We start from the raw sequence: 15,056 nt of genomic DNA on the forward strand, positions 1-15,056 counted from the left end.
TCCCAGCCTTATTTACAATACAGGATATTCATAAAGCTCATTAGCCTTCAGCCATGCTAGACTATCTGAAGTACGGTCTGTTGCTTGGATATCTCAAGTGCTCTCAGTCACACACAAGCATAGTCTCTTCAAATTCCCAACCTTCCCTAAACGTGCTTGCACTTTCCTGTGGTATCTGTTGCTTATTTAACTTGCATGTTTACTTAGGACTTATCCTGCTAAGAGTTTCATTGTTCAGTGTCACCCTCTTAAAGTTCGGTTAAGCTGCATTTGGCCTTTTACCAAGTCATGATTGTGTAGTACTAGCAAGTATAAAAGCCTAGGAAAAGGTTAAGAATGCCATAGGAATTGGTCACCAATAAGAGTCAATCTTTGAGAAATAGATGATTTTTGCCTTAAAGGGACAGTTTACCCAAAAATGGACATTGTCATCATTTACCACTTAGTCTAGTATAACGCTTGCTTGATGACAGATTTTTCATTTTTGGATGAACTATCCCTCTACATACTCTTTGATTATTATTGGCCGATTACAAACCATCTCACATCTCTATGATATTAATGTGATTGATGTCCAAATCTCTGAGCTTGAGTGGTCTTCTGTCCCACAGCCCACAAGGGCTGTTAGTGTGTTATTCAGTGTTGGGGAAAGTTACTTTTAAAAGTAATGCATTACAATATAGCAGTACTCCCTAAAAAAGTAACTAATTACGTTACTTAGTTACTTTTTATGGAAAGTAATGTTACGTTACTTTTGCGTTACTTTTTAAATCTGGGCTGGGCTTATTTGTTTGTTTTTAATATAAAAAGTTCTTCTTTTACAAATGTAAAAGCCTTTTCACAACAAAAGTAAAATGAATGAGCCTCAGGCTGAAGGAAATGTAAATTCACATCTGTACAGTAGAGGGCACAGCTCAAACAATTTGCATGAAGAATATGACACAGGAGAAGAAAGTTCAACACTATTCAGCAATAACAAAAATGAAACACAAATGTGTCATTTTTGCTTAGTATGCTTGAATTGGATCATCGAAGGTCAGCAGCAAAGACATTGGTTAATAAAATGGGATTAAATACATAAATGATATTTGTCTTATTTAACATAATTATTGCATTTGACAGTTTTTATTCATTTTGAGGAATACTGAATCTGTTCACATTTAGTGTAGAACTACAGTAAGCATCACGTTCACACAGCGCACACAACGCCTATGCACTTACTCCCGATTTCTCTCAATATGGCAACACAAGAGCTGTCAGTCAGTACATGGGGGGAAAAGTAACTGGAGTTACTTGTTTGAAAACGTAACTCAGATATTTCCTTCTAAATTAAAAAGTAATGCGTTACTTTACTAGTTACTTAAAAAAGTAATCTGATTATGTAACTTGCGTTACTTGTAATGCGTAACCCCCAAATACTGGTGTTATTTTAGGTAACACTGACCCAGTCCCAATCTCAGCATGCGATAAGGAGGGATTCTGATTGGTTATCTAGAGTGAAGTTTGCAAACTGAAGATCAAATTAAACTAATACTGACCCAAATAAAAGACAGAGGTTTCTTGAGAAAAGTTCTGTGTATTAAAGAGACAGCTCAGCCAAAAATGGGTTTCCTCTCCCTCATTTCATTTCAAACAATCTTGGGGCCCATTGTCCATAGTATGGACAATAAATAATATGGACGTTAATGGGACCCGAATCTATTTAGTTACCAACATTCTTCAAAATATCCCCAAAAGAAAGAAATGCGTACTGGTTTGGAATTATATGAGGGTGAGTAAATGATATTTATTTAAAGCTGCAGTCCGTAAATTTTGCCTCTTTGTCGCCATCTCTGTTTGAAAACCTGGAATTGCAGTTACTCGTGGAATTATCTAACTTGCTTGGGTTGTTCTCTGGCATGGCTCCAGCTCAGATGAATCTAATGTTTTGAGGAGTATGTGTGGCAGTCAGTCACCGCACCGGTGTGAATCCTATACTTAGTAATCACAGATTCTAGCCTACATCTTGGAATATATGACTCAAATAAGAAATTTTCACCGGATATTGTCATCTGAACAAGCAAGTAACAAGTCTGCCACATTTGTTCTGACCAACTGAGGAAAAAAGCATTGCAATAAATCGCGCTACCAATGGTGATTTAATCTAACGATCGATTAGCTCATATCACATTAAACCGTGCAAATGATTATTATTGTTATACTTTATTCTCAGATTATTAATGATAACAACATCAGTATTGCATGACTATGAGTATAATGTGTAAAAGCGAGTAGATTTCAATTTCTGTACAGTCTAATATCTAATTGTCATACCATTCGAATTTCATACCAAGAAATTATTTTAACCCAAAAAGCAAACTATGCTCCCTTTGAACTGGTTGTCTTTAAAATACAAATCTTTTGTAATCCCAGGCTATCTGTAATCAGAAGCATATTTAAAACTGGAATATAATTTAATTTCATTATGTGTTTCATATAATCCTTTCTAAATTCAAAATGATTTTTTGACATTTAATTATTCTAGCTGCTGTGAGAAAAGGCTAACGATCTGCCACCTGCAGCATCCTCACATGCGATAGACTAGTAGCCGGGACAACTTCTTTATGTTTACAGAAGTGACGTAATGACGCAGCAGCATGCTCGAATTTCCCGTGAAAACCTACCAGTACCACATTTAAATTAGAAAACATTATTATAAGCTAACCGTTGTGAATCTGGCTAAAGTAAAGCGATGGTTCTGAACACTGTCTGGTTATGTACTTGCTCAAATATTGATTTTGGATCATTTTTAACCAAAAAAAGTTACAGACTGCAGCTTTAATGTTTCACCATCGATTTCTCAGTTTTATTGTAGTTCTTCTTTCACATTTACATACATTATGAATACTCAATAATAAACAAACATCCTTAGTTTGCATGATATTCTTGACATGTGACTGTCATTTATCGCACCTTTTGATTTATCACACCTAGTTTATGACTTCTCTTTAGCTAATTTTATATATAAATAAGTTGAATTCCAAGCGATTCAGTCTGCTTTTGGATCATTTTGTCTAGATAGGAATAGGCTTATTCCATTTCTGTAGGCATTGACTGTTTACTCTGAATGTTATTTGCACTATGACAACTGTACAGATCTGTTATTATGCCATTTTTTTTTAGTTTAGAAAACGTTTAAAACCTTAATGTGATAAAGAAGCTTTCCCGGACATGACTTGATGTTTAAATCTGAAAGCATTCCAAGAGACACAATCGATGGGTGTTGCTTTTTCTCATGTGCTGCGCCTATTTGTAAATGACTGATAATAATACACTCAACACTTGTTTCAACCCAACTTTGGGTCAAATATGGACTAACCCAACCGTTGGGTTAAATTACCCAACGGTTGGGTTAGTCCATATTTGACCCAAAGTTGGGTTGAAACAACCCAGCATTTTTTAGAGTGTACACTACATTAGGTACACCAACATTGTGCCAAAAACCTCAGTGACGTTCTGAATTTACCTTTTTCCTTTAAGGTTTGGTTGTGCACATATTAACTTGTCAAGTCTACTAAATCTACTAAAAGAGCATGAGGCCCAGTTTAGACTTGATAAAGCTGGGGATAATAAGAGCGTTTTTCAGAGTGAAAGAAATGAAAAATAGCCAATAACTTGCTAGAAAGTTTCTGTTCCTTTCCAAACATCATTAACTGCTCTTTGTGTTTTTGGTGAGAAGCCTTAGCCCTTTGTTTTCATACTGTATGGTGTTACATCATAGCGTCTGGTATGTGAAGAAATGGTACGTTTTACCTCAAAGAAGCTAAGAAATTCTCAAGGACTGGTTTGTTCCATTCTACAAGCAGCTCACCTTTGACATCCATTGAGAAATAGAGCAAAGCCAACTCAGCTTTAAGAGTTAAGGTCATTATCTACAATGAAATGAGGTGGAATAAAAGTCTTTTATGGAGTTTTGGCCAGTTAGGTGCTTGTTATTTAGATGGATTGCTAGGATGAATATGATTTTGTAAGCACAGATGAGTTCAGTGTGTGTGAATGTCTTTAAGAGTAGGTCTTTGTGATTATGGTTTTAGTTCAGTAAGCTCCATTGAGAGTTTACAGCTCTCCCTGTGAATAAAAAGAAAAAGACTATTACATTATGATTGAGAACTTTCTACTTGCCACCCAAAAACAACCCTATTACACAATGTAAAGGACTCATAACAAGAACAACTCTGCAGTTTTTGTAGTGAGGCTAATTGTTAATGAGTCACAGTGATACTCTGAGATCACATGGTAGAAAAGTTAACCTACTTTTTTGTCAAAAAGAGACATGTCCATCTTTATTTGTATCATTCCGGGGGTTTGACCAGCGATAAAGTTTGATCACAATAAATCAGTGGTTCTCAAGGGGGCCTCAAGATGACTTAAAATGATTCAAAACAAGACAAAACAACTATTAAAATAAGCCAAAACCAGGAGTTTCTCTATACCTTTTTTTACTGGTACAGTACATGAGCCCCAGCGAAATATTATTATTGAGAAATCATTATGTGTCAATGGATATTCTAGTACACTGACCGGAAAATAATTTATTTCTGATTCTATTTCAGCTACTATTTGTTTTCTCTCAGCTGTTTAAAATTGAACAGTAACTAGCAAAGGTAGATTTGCAAATGAATCACTCTTTTGATCAAATCAGTCAAATTAATTTGCAAAAGGGGCAGACATTTTTTGCGTGATTCAGTTTGATTCATTCAGACAGACAGTTCACATGCACCGAATCATCTGCAGAGTTCCACCTAAGAAAATAAAATATACCTACTGTCCTGTAGAAAACAAAAATTGAAAATGTCTTCTATCACTATATAGCAGCTCTTTATTGTGCATGCAGTGAACAACTACAGGTAAAAATGATTTACATCTATTTATATTATATCCAAAACAGCATCAAAATATAGGCACACTTTTTTGGTGACCCAGTACTGATAAAAATCCAGATTCTATTTAAATTCACTCCTTCAACAACAATCTTGAAAAAACTTGATGTATGAAGAAGCCTAATTTTGAAAGTGTGATTTCCTGGAAAATTCTTGTAAATTATTAAGTTATAAAACTCCATGGGCATTTTCATAATTAATATACAGTTTTCTATTTATGCCAAGCTCTAAAATATTTTATGGGGTACAAATTATGAGTACAAATTATTTTTATAAAGCCTTATTCTCAATCCTTATCAGATCACAAAAACTAAAAAAGTAACAGCAGAGTAGAATATAACAGTGAAACAAAGGGTAAATATTTGATTGAAATGAGAGTTTACTCTCCATGCTCCATGAGTATTGTGTGGACAATATGTGCTGCATGTCCATCCAGTTCAGAACTTCCAGGGCTCCACAGTGCCTGTGACACCACATGCTAATGAGAAAAACAAGGGTAATGACCGGAAAACATACTGGCTTCACACTTCAGAGGCACAAACAGGGAAAACAGCAGGCTTCACACTGCACTGCTTCAACACAGTGACCTCCAGCGTAGTGCAGTTTCTTTTCTAAATTCAGCTAGCAGGTCACAGTAAAGTAAAATCAAAACCTTTAAAGGGGTGGTTGATTGCGATTTCACTTTTTTAACGTTAGCTAGTGTGTAATGTTGCAGTTTGAGCATAAACAATATCTGTAAAGTTACGACGCTGAAAGTTCAATGCAAACGGAGATATCGTATTTTAAAATTACAGCTCGTAGGGACTACAATGAGTTACTTCCCAGGTTTGTGACGTCACAAACCCAGATAAACCCCACCCCTGGGAAAATGCAATGAAGGGGGCGAGGCCATGTTGTGCTGCTTTAGAGAAGAGGAAGAGTTGTTGCCATGCCGTCAAAACTAGGGGTGCACGAAAAAGTCTATTCATATATGAATCGCGATTCATACGGAATCACAAGTTTCAAAATCAATGTTCTAAAGCAGCGGTTCTTAATACTATTCCTCGCGTCGCGCCGCTCTGCTCTGCACATGCTCTGCTCTGCATCTCTCTCAATGAACTGTTCCATTTATACACTTATTTTCACATAGCTATGAGAAGCGTTAAACATGGACCCGCGTGCGGTTGCCGTTCTGTATTAAAGCTTTAATCAGCATAAAACCGCATATTAAAAGCTAACAGAAGCAGTAGCATTTACAAATAACAGCGTATCTAAAAGTAAGACAACAACAAACAAAAAGCATACATTTGCTTGCACAGGTTCTGCGCGATCCTCTTCACTAATATTCTCTGCGTCTCAATCGGGCTCAAATTGATAAGCAATATTGACGACGTTATTGTTTACAATACAACCGGAGGACATGCCGCTGAGGAGAGGGGCGGGACGTTTAGATGCACACTAACGGTTTTAGCGAATCACAACACACTGGGCCAGCTAACCAATCTGAGGGAGGGGCTTCATAAAAACAGGAAATCATCAGCGCGTTTATAGGAGAAGGGACAGAGCGGTGTAGAATAAAGGTAAATTGTGTGAAAAATAGTGAGTTTTCTTTCAAAAACAAAGCATTACCACATGTTAGACTGCACCCCATAAACACAATCAAGCCTAGAAAAAAAACAGTCAACCACCCCTTTAAAAACAAGGCTTAGAATGCAGCCGAAGAAGTCATTTAAAGGAGTAGTTCACCCAAAAATGTTGTCATCATTTACTCACCCTCATGTCGTTCCAAACCTGTAAAAGTTTATTTCTTATATTGAACACAAAAGAAGATCTTTTGAAGAATTTTGAAAAACCAAACAGTTGTCGGTCCCCAGTGACTTCCATAGTAGGGAAAGAAATACTATGGAAGTATGGAAGTCCCATCAACTGTTTGATTACCCAGCATTCTTCAAAATATCTGCTTTTATGTTCAACATAAGAAAGAAACTCAGAAACTCATGGAACGACATGAGAGTGAGCAAATGATGACAACATTTTCATTTTTGAGTGAGCTATCCCTTTAAGAAGCATATAAGGAAGAGAGAGACTTTCAGTTTTAAAAATACTGAATGAGAGTATATAGACAGCATTTGTTTTATATTACACAAAAATGGTAACATGAACTGGTTTTATTCAAGTCCATTTTTTTCATTAATAGATCTCAATACATTAATTTATACAAACAAAACACATTTTGATGGGTTAAATCAGTATATATACGTAAGTTACCATGTGTTACAGTGTAGAACTACTTTAATAACTTAACCAGTTACCTTTTTAGTGTGCTTGTTTGGACTTAAAAATACAGTGGGACAATTTAACACTTTTTAATGAAGGTTTCAGCCGGAGAGATCTCATCCTGTGCTGTATATCTCAGAGAGTGTGTGAGAAGTGCCTGGAGGTAAATCAGCACAGAGCGGTCATACTCGGCAGTATCACAGCCCCAGTTTTCACAAGCACTGAGGCACATCAAACTGAGATTAATGAGATGTGACTGCCTTTGTCGTAGGACCCTTTCACCAGATCACATGCAGAGGGTGGCAGAGCAGTGAGCACATCAGTGTGGATAGTAAGCCATGTATCTGGAGTTTATGTAATGATGAAAGATAAAAATAGATCCCTTTCCTCCCACTGAGCTATTTCAGAGTCATGACCGTCATAATGCATTTGTTAAACTACATTTATATTAAATTTGTCAGATAGAAACATAGTAAATATTTAGACTTAAAGTGATAGTCCAGCCAAAAATAAAAATTCTGTTATCATTTACACTCATCGTTTACACTCATGTTGTTCCAAACCTGCATGATTTTCTTTCTTCTGTGGAACAAAAGAAGATATTTTGAAGAATGTTGTGCTAATGAGAAAAACAAGGGTAATGACCGGAAAACATACTGGCTTCACACTTCAGAGGCACAAACAGGGAAAACAGCAGGCTTCACACTGCACTGCTTCAACACAGTGACCTCCAGCGTAGTGCAGTTTCTTTTCTAAATTCAGCTAGCAGGTCACAGTAAAGTAAAATCAAAACCTTTAAAGGGGTGGTTGATTGCGATTTCACTTTTTTAACGTTAGCTAGTGTGTAATGTTGCAGTTTGAGCATAAACAATATCTGTAAAGTTACGACGCTGAAAGTTCAATGCAAACGGAGATATCGTATTTTAAAATTACAGCTCGTAGGGACTACAATGAGTTACTTCCCAGGTTTGTGACGTCACAAACCCAGATAAACCCCACCCCTGGGAAAATGCAATGAAGGGGGCGAGGCCATGTTGTGCTGCTTTAGAGAAGAGGAAGAGTTGTTGCCATGCCGTCAAAACTAGGGGTGCACGAAAAAGTCTATTCATATATGAATCGCGATTCATACGGAATCACAAGTTTCAAAATCAATGTTCTAAAGCAGCGGTTCTTAATACTATTCCTCGCGTCGCGCCGCTCTGCTCTGCACATGCTCTGCTCTGCATCTCTCTCAATGAACTGTTCCATTTATACACTTATTTTCACATAGCTATGAGAAGCGTTAAACATGGACCCGCGTGCGGTTGCCGTTCTGTATTAAAGCTTTAATCAGCATAAAACCGCATATTAAAAGCTAACAGAAGCAGTAGCATTTACAAATAACAGCGTATCTAAAAGTAAGACAACAACAAACAAAAAGCATACATTTGCTTGCACAGGTTCTGCGCGATCCTCTTCACTAATATTCTCTGCGTCTCAATCGGGCTCAAATTGATAAGCAATATTGACGACGTTATTGTTTACAATACAACCGGAGGACATGCCGCTGAGGAGAGGGGCGGGACGTTTAGATGCACACTAACGGTTTTAGCGAATCACAACACACTGGGCCAGCTAACCAATCTGAGGGAGGGGCTTCATAAAAACAGGAAATCATCAGCGCGTTTATAGGAGAAGGGACAGAGCGGTGTAGAATAAAGGTAAATTGTGTGAAAAATAGTGAGTTTTCTTTCAAAAACAAAGCATTACCACATGTTAGACTGCACCCCATAAACACAATCAAGCCTAGAAAAAAAACAGTCAACCACCCCTTTAAAAACAAGGCTTAGAATGCAGCCGAAGAAGTCATTTAAAGGAGTAGTTCACCCAAAAATGTTGTCATCATTTACTCACCCTCATGTCGTTCCAAACCTGTAAAAGTTTATTTCTTATATTGAACACAAAAGAAGATCTTTTGAAGAATTTTGAAAAACCAAACAGTTGTCGGTCCCCAGTGACTTCCATAGTAGGGAAAGAAATACTATGGAAGTCAATAGGGACCATCAACTGTTTGATTACCCAGCATTCTTCAAAATATCTGCTTTTATGTTCAACATAAGAAAGAAACTCATACGGGTTTGGAACGACATGAGAGTGAGCAAATGATGACAACATTTTCATTTTTGAGTGAGCTATCCCTTTAAGAAGCATATAAGGAAGAGAGAGACTTTCAGTTTTAAAAATACTGAATGAGAGTATATAGACAGCATTTGTTTTATATTACACAAAAATGGTAACATGAACTGGTTTTATTCAAGTCCATTTTTTTCATTAATAGATCTCAATACATTAATTTATACAAACAAAACACATTTTGATGGGTTAAATCAGTATATATACGTAAGTTACCATGTGTTACAGTGTAGAACTACTTTAATAACTTAACCAGTTACCTTTTTAGTGTGCTTGTTTGGACTTAAAAATACAGTGGGACAATTTAACACTTTTTAATGAAGGTTTCAGCCGGAGAGATCTCATCCTGTGCTGTATATCTCAGAGAGTGTGTGAGAAGTGCCTGGAGGTAAATCAGCACAGAGCGGTCATACTCGGCAGTATCACAGCCCCAGTTTTCACAAGCACTGAGGCACATCAAACTGAGATTAATGAGATGTGACTGCCTTTGTCGTAGGACCCTTTCACCAGATCACATGCAGAGGGTGGCAGAGCAGTGAGCACATCAGTGTGGATAGTAAGCCATGTATCTGGAGTTTATGTAATGATGAAAGATAAAAATAGATCCCTTTCCTCCCACTGAGCTATTTCAGAGTCATGACCGTCATAATGCATTTGTTAAACTACATTTATATTAAATTTGTCAGATAGAAACATAGTAAATATTTAGACTTAAAGTGATAGTCCAGCCAAAAATAAAAATTCTGTTATCATTTACACTCATCGTTTACACTCATGTTGTTCCAAACCTGCATGATTTTCTTTCTTCTGTGGAACAAAAGAAGATATTTTGAAGAATGTTGGTTACTAGTTTCGGGTCCCATTGACTTGGACGTCAATGGGACCCAAAACTGATAGCTTAGCAACATTCTTCAAAATATCTTCTTTTGTGTTTCACGGAAGAAAGAAATGCAGACAGGTTTGAAGTTGGTGTCATTTTCATTGTGTTCAGTTCCTGTTTTACCTGTCTGCTATCTAGTTAGTTTTTCTTTGTTCTCATTCTCCTGCCACTAGTTTGTTACCATGTTTGATATAATTCATTAATTATATTAAACCTGTTTGTATTCTGTTTGTTATCTTGTGTATATAAGCTCTTCAGTTCCTTCCTTATACGTGCTGTTTAAGTGTACACTATTTCATTAAAGCAGCACTATGTAATTTTTGGCGCTCTAGCGGTTAATAAACAGAACTGCACACATCCCGCGGAAGAAGATTCCAACCAGAGCTACTTCTCTAAGTTTATGTCTATGGCGATTCACGCCGGTATGTGTTACTCCGCAGCGGCGACGACCCGACCAGGTTACAATAGTCCAAATATAAGTACTTATTATAAGTGTACCGTAGTGATTCGGAAGACAAAAACGCGATTTGGAAGATGATTTCATGATGTACTCGCTCATTATATACATTTAGCAAATTTTGAACACAGAAAAAGTTACATAGTGCTGCTTTAATATTCTTCTGTGGTTTACCTGTGTTTACCTTGTTTAATAAACCAAGCCATTACTTTTAACCGTCCTAGTCTACCTTCATCCTCTTTGGATCCACAATGTGACAGAAATGACATGAGGATGAAGAAATGATGTTCATTTTTGGGTGGAATATCTCTTTAAAAGGACAATTCACACCCAAAAAAACACCCTTTATTTGGACCCCATTGACTTGCATTGCATGGCAAAAACAGTTGAAACATTCTTCAAAATATCTTTTGTGTTCCACAGAAGAAAGAAAGCCATTCAGGTTTGAAATGACATGAGGCTGCGTAAATGATAACAGAATTTTCATTTTTGACTGAACTATCCCTCATTCAGGGAAGTAGACCATTAGAAGGCTACATATGTTTATGGTTTGTGTGTTAAAGGTCAGGTAGTCGTGTGACCTGTATGCCCATATCATTGGGTGGAATATCTCTTTAAAAGGACAATTCACACCCCCAAAAAACACCCTTTATTTGGACCCCATTGACTTGCATTGCATGGCAAAAACAGTTGAAACATTCTTCAAAATATCTTTTGTGTTCCACAGAAGAAAGAAAGCCATTCAGGTTTGAAATGACATGAGGCTGCGTAAAAGATAACAGAATTTTCATTTTTGACTGAACTATCCCTCATTCAGGGAAGTAGACCATTAGAAGGCTACATATGTTTATGGTTTGTGTGTTAAAGGTCAGGTAGTCGTGTGACCTGTATGCCCATATCACAAACTGTCCAACTGCTTATAATCATAGAAACCTGCATTTACTGTATATGCAACAAAGGACAAGAGCTGCACAGAGACTTAATTCTAATTTTGCTTATTTTAGGTAACGTGTTATAATACTTGCAAAACTGAAATCAGAATTTAAACTTTAAACTAAACACTTAATTTTTTCTTAAAGCTGGAATGTGTAACAGAAGATCTGCATAGCTGGCTGGCGAGGTGAGAGAGGGATTTTCTGCCTTTGACTCTTTCTCACAGTGCGAGGAATGATGCCTGGAGGAGCATGTGCACCAAGCGAGCGCTTGTTTGGAGTTTGCTGGTCCTCTCTGTCTTTCATATGGGACTCGGGGTGTCCTGCATCTCTCTGGGTGTGCTGGGGATCACACAACCCCGCAGGCTACATAAAAGCCAAACCTCCTTCTCCACACCGATATGGAGCGGTGTGTGTGTAAGTAAGAGACCTTAATGTATCTTCTGCATGAGACTTATATACTATATTAATAAATTTCTCAGCAAAAAATTATAATAAAAATCTTATCTATATAAAATCTATGTTATTCATAAATCTGCTGATTTTTACTCTGCTTATCAATTAAAGTAATTTTAGCCACATTTTTCTCTTAAACCTGACTAGATTTAATGCAGATATTATATTATATTATAATTTGCAACCCTATACAGTTTTGGAGAAAGGATGGAAGAATATTATATTTTTCTGTCAAATTTTTTGAATTTATGTATTCAATTGTTAATCAGTCATTCAATTATAATCATTCACATGACCTATGTCTTAGAGAACATATTATTATATTATATTATATTTATTATATCTGTATGATTTTAATTAGTATTACATTTAAAAAACGTTTCAGTTTTTTTAAACTGATAGTTTACATACCGTTATACTTATTTTTAAGCTTAGAGTTAATCATTGTGATTTCTAACATCACAATATCCAGTGTGAAACTAAAATATGATATCCAGAATGTGCAATATGAAATGCAAATGCTATAAATATGGTTTAACTTAAAATACATTTGACGGCAATTATTCTTATTAAACCAGGATTAATGAGGGTGATTTTTACCTTCACAATATGCAGCTAAAATATGATATCCAGAATGTGTCATTTGAAATCGTACTAGAATTTGATTTAGATTTAGTCACACATCTCTGTTTTTCAGTTTCTTGTCTGTGGACTTTGTGGGATACTGTGTGCGAAGAAAAGAACCGGAGTGACTGTAAGAGTATAGAGACACAAGGCGCAACAATATAAATACTTCTTATCTAATCTATACACACATTCAGAGAGATAATCCCTGCTTTATCACCCTTGTGATACTAACGTGCAATAAGAACCTGTTTTATATAGTTAGTAATGCTGCATAATTACTGTTATCTCATATCCGTTTTGTCCTGCCTCTCATCACAGATGATCCTGTTTTCAGCTTGTAGCATTTGTGGACTTATTGGGGGAATTCTCAACGTCCAGTTTGTGCGTGCAATGGTGAAACGGGCAAACAGCCTGTACTATCTGCACCTGGCCTTCCTCTGTCTGACCAGCCTGGGCATCTTGGGCTGCACACTCTCTGCCTGGCTCACCTGCAGACTCGCCAGCTGTGAACAGAAAAGACTGTTTCTGGAAAGGGATCTGTCGCTGCATCATTCTGTGGAGATGAGCGAGAAAGTGAAGGCGATGTGTGGATGAACTATCTGGGACTGTGATATCTATTTTACTTTTATTAAAAATGTATATTTGGTTGAATTGCTTAGTTTGAGTTAAGTCATGATAATGTGTCTCTTGTGAGATAGCAGGTATTCTGTTTCATGTCAAAGTTATTCATGTTAAAGTTCTATAAAAATAAATCCTGGAATATGATCATTCTAAAGGATCTGTTTTGTGCCATAATTTATATCTTTGTTTATTCCACTTTATCCCTGGTTTGCTGACATTTCAGGCAGTTTTAACTGTCAGTGACTGAAGAGTCAGGTGTGATGGTGTCAGTTTGCAATACGAAGAATGCAATATATGTTAAACCCTCAAAAGGTTAAAAGGTCAATATGACCAATATGTGTTAACCCTGTAGGGCCTAACATATAAAATAATAGTCAGAAAATCTTTTTTTTATGGTACAGTTTATTCAATGTTTAGAAGAAATGTTTTTCACAAAATCAGATGTTTTGTGTAGAGTATTATATTTAATACACTATAGGCTTGTATTGAGGAAAGACACCTCAGTTTTATTCATAGGCTCAAACTGAGTAAAAATGAATGCATTTGGTGCAGCTGCTGATACTTATATGTCCAAAATTGAAATTGAAATTCTGATAGCTTGCAATGTAAATCAATGAGGCCTTTATTACCGTATAAATATCAGTTGTCACTATATTTGTCAATGATGTCTTGAAAGATGATATTTAAATGCTTAGCTTTATTATTAAATCTCTGTAGTTTTTATTTTGGGGTGGGCGTGTAACACGTAACGCAATGCAATACAATGATGTTTGAGAGATGTACAAATAAATATTCATCAAAAGCCTTGTGTATCATATTTGATTTGATACATTTTAACATGAAAAAAGGCAAACCAAGTAAGTCCAGTTGAAATATTACAAACAATTCAAAAGTTATTTTTACATTTACTTTATAGACATCAGAAAGGATTTCACAGCAGAAAGACAGTAGCTACTACATGTAAGTATTACTTGCTAAAAAAGTATCAATCTGAGGGCAGAAGGCATGTAGCTTGCGTACAACAGCAACAGGTTATTAAGCAGTTTTGATCATGTTGATAATTTAGAGGCCTTAGAAATGTGTAGGCTTTATAGAGAGGAACAGCAAAGGCATACTTTTTATCTGAATGTGTAACAGTCTGTGTATGTGTGTGTGAGAGAGAGCTAGAGAGGGGAAATGATTACACTGACTGTTTTCTCTGGCCTGTCAGGAAGTTCCACTGAAGCATACCACACACAACAGGGGCACCTCACTACCATAAAGCTGCCATAAACCCTCAGATCCGCATCCAGGTCTCCTCAGAAAGACTTACCCTGTTCTAATAACCAGGCTGTGTTCAAAGCATCTTACAAAATTGCTAATCAAGGATCTGGTACTGATTGACTACTGAATACTAAAAAGCAAAAATCTTGCAGTCACAGAAGGAAAACCCCAAGCTGTTACTTAATAGCCAAGGACAAGCATTACAGTGAATGGCCCTGATGGCTGCTATTCGGAATTTACAATACAACCACGACATCTGCTGGACGTCGTCAGCAGCTGAGTGGAGCTATGAATGCCTCAAGCTCACAGCAGAAAGAAAGCAGGGATTCCCTGCGATGTGAATATACGGTATTTACAGGCAGTTTTCGAATGATATAATGACTTTAATGGCAGTCGAGGCGTTAAAGGAATTTTCGATAAAATCCCAGAAAATTTGTTGTCATTCACGTCCGTCATGCCACACAAATTTGCGC

The 15,056-nt window shown here is 36.6% G+C and overlaps 2 protein-coding genes across 2 annotated transcripts in view; both read left to right on the top strand.

Moving 5' to 3' along the window:
* Positions 1-11,868: 11,868 nt before the first annotated feature.
* LOC107596721 (transmembrane protein 196-like) lies at positions 11,869-13,293 on the top strand. The gene is made up of 3 exons (XM_016287519.1): positions 11,869-12,033; positions 12,770-12,826; positions 13,018-13,293. The coding sequence occupies exons 1-3, from the start codon at positions 11,869-11,871 to the stop codon at positions 13,291-13,293; spliced, it is 498 nt and encodes a 165-aa protein (XP_016143005.1).
* A 1,464-nt stretch (positions 13,294-14,757) lies between these two features.
* Positions 14,758-15,056, top strand: part of LOC107596643 (twist-related protein-like) — a 15,236-nt gene continuing 14,937 nt past the window's right edge. The window contains exon 1 of the transcript XR_001610388.1: positions 14,758-14,931. The gene's annotated coding sequence lies outside the window, so the exon portion shown is untranslated. The remainder of the gene's footprint in view (positions 14,932-15,056) is intronic.

Source organism: Sinocyclocheilus grahami, unplaced genomic scaffold (assembly GCF_001515645.1).
Source record: "Sinocyclocheilus grahami isolate Dianchi unplaced genomic scaffold, SAMN03320097.WGS_v1.1 scaffold222.1, whole genome shotgun sequence".
NCBI lineage: Eukaryota > Metazoa > Chordata > Actinopteri > Cypriniformes > Cyprinidae > Sinocyclocheilus > Sinocyclocheilus grahami.

Coding starts and splice junctions, on each gene's coding strand:
- LOC107596721 (XM_016287519.1), top strand. CDS start 11,869: ATGTGCACCAAGCGAGCGCTTGTTTGGAGTTTGCTGGTCCTCTCTGTC. Junction 12,034..12,769: donor CGATATGGAGCGGTGTGTGT/GTAAGTAAGAGA, acceptor TCTGTTTTTCAG/TTTCTTGTCTGTGGACTTTG. Junction 12,827..13,017: donor AGAAAAGAACCGGAGTGACT/GTAAGAGTATAG, acceptor CTCTCATCACAG/ATGATCCTGTTTTCAGCTTG.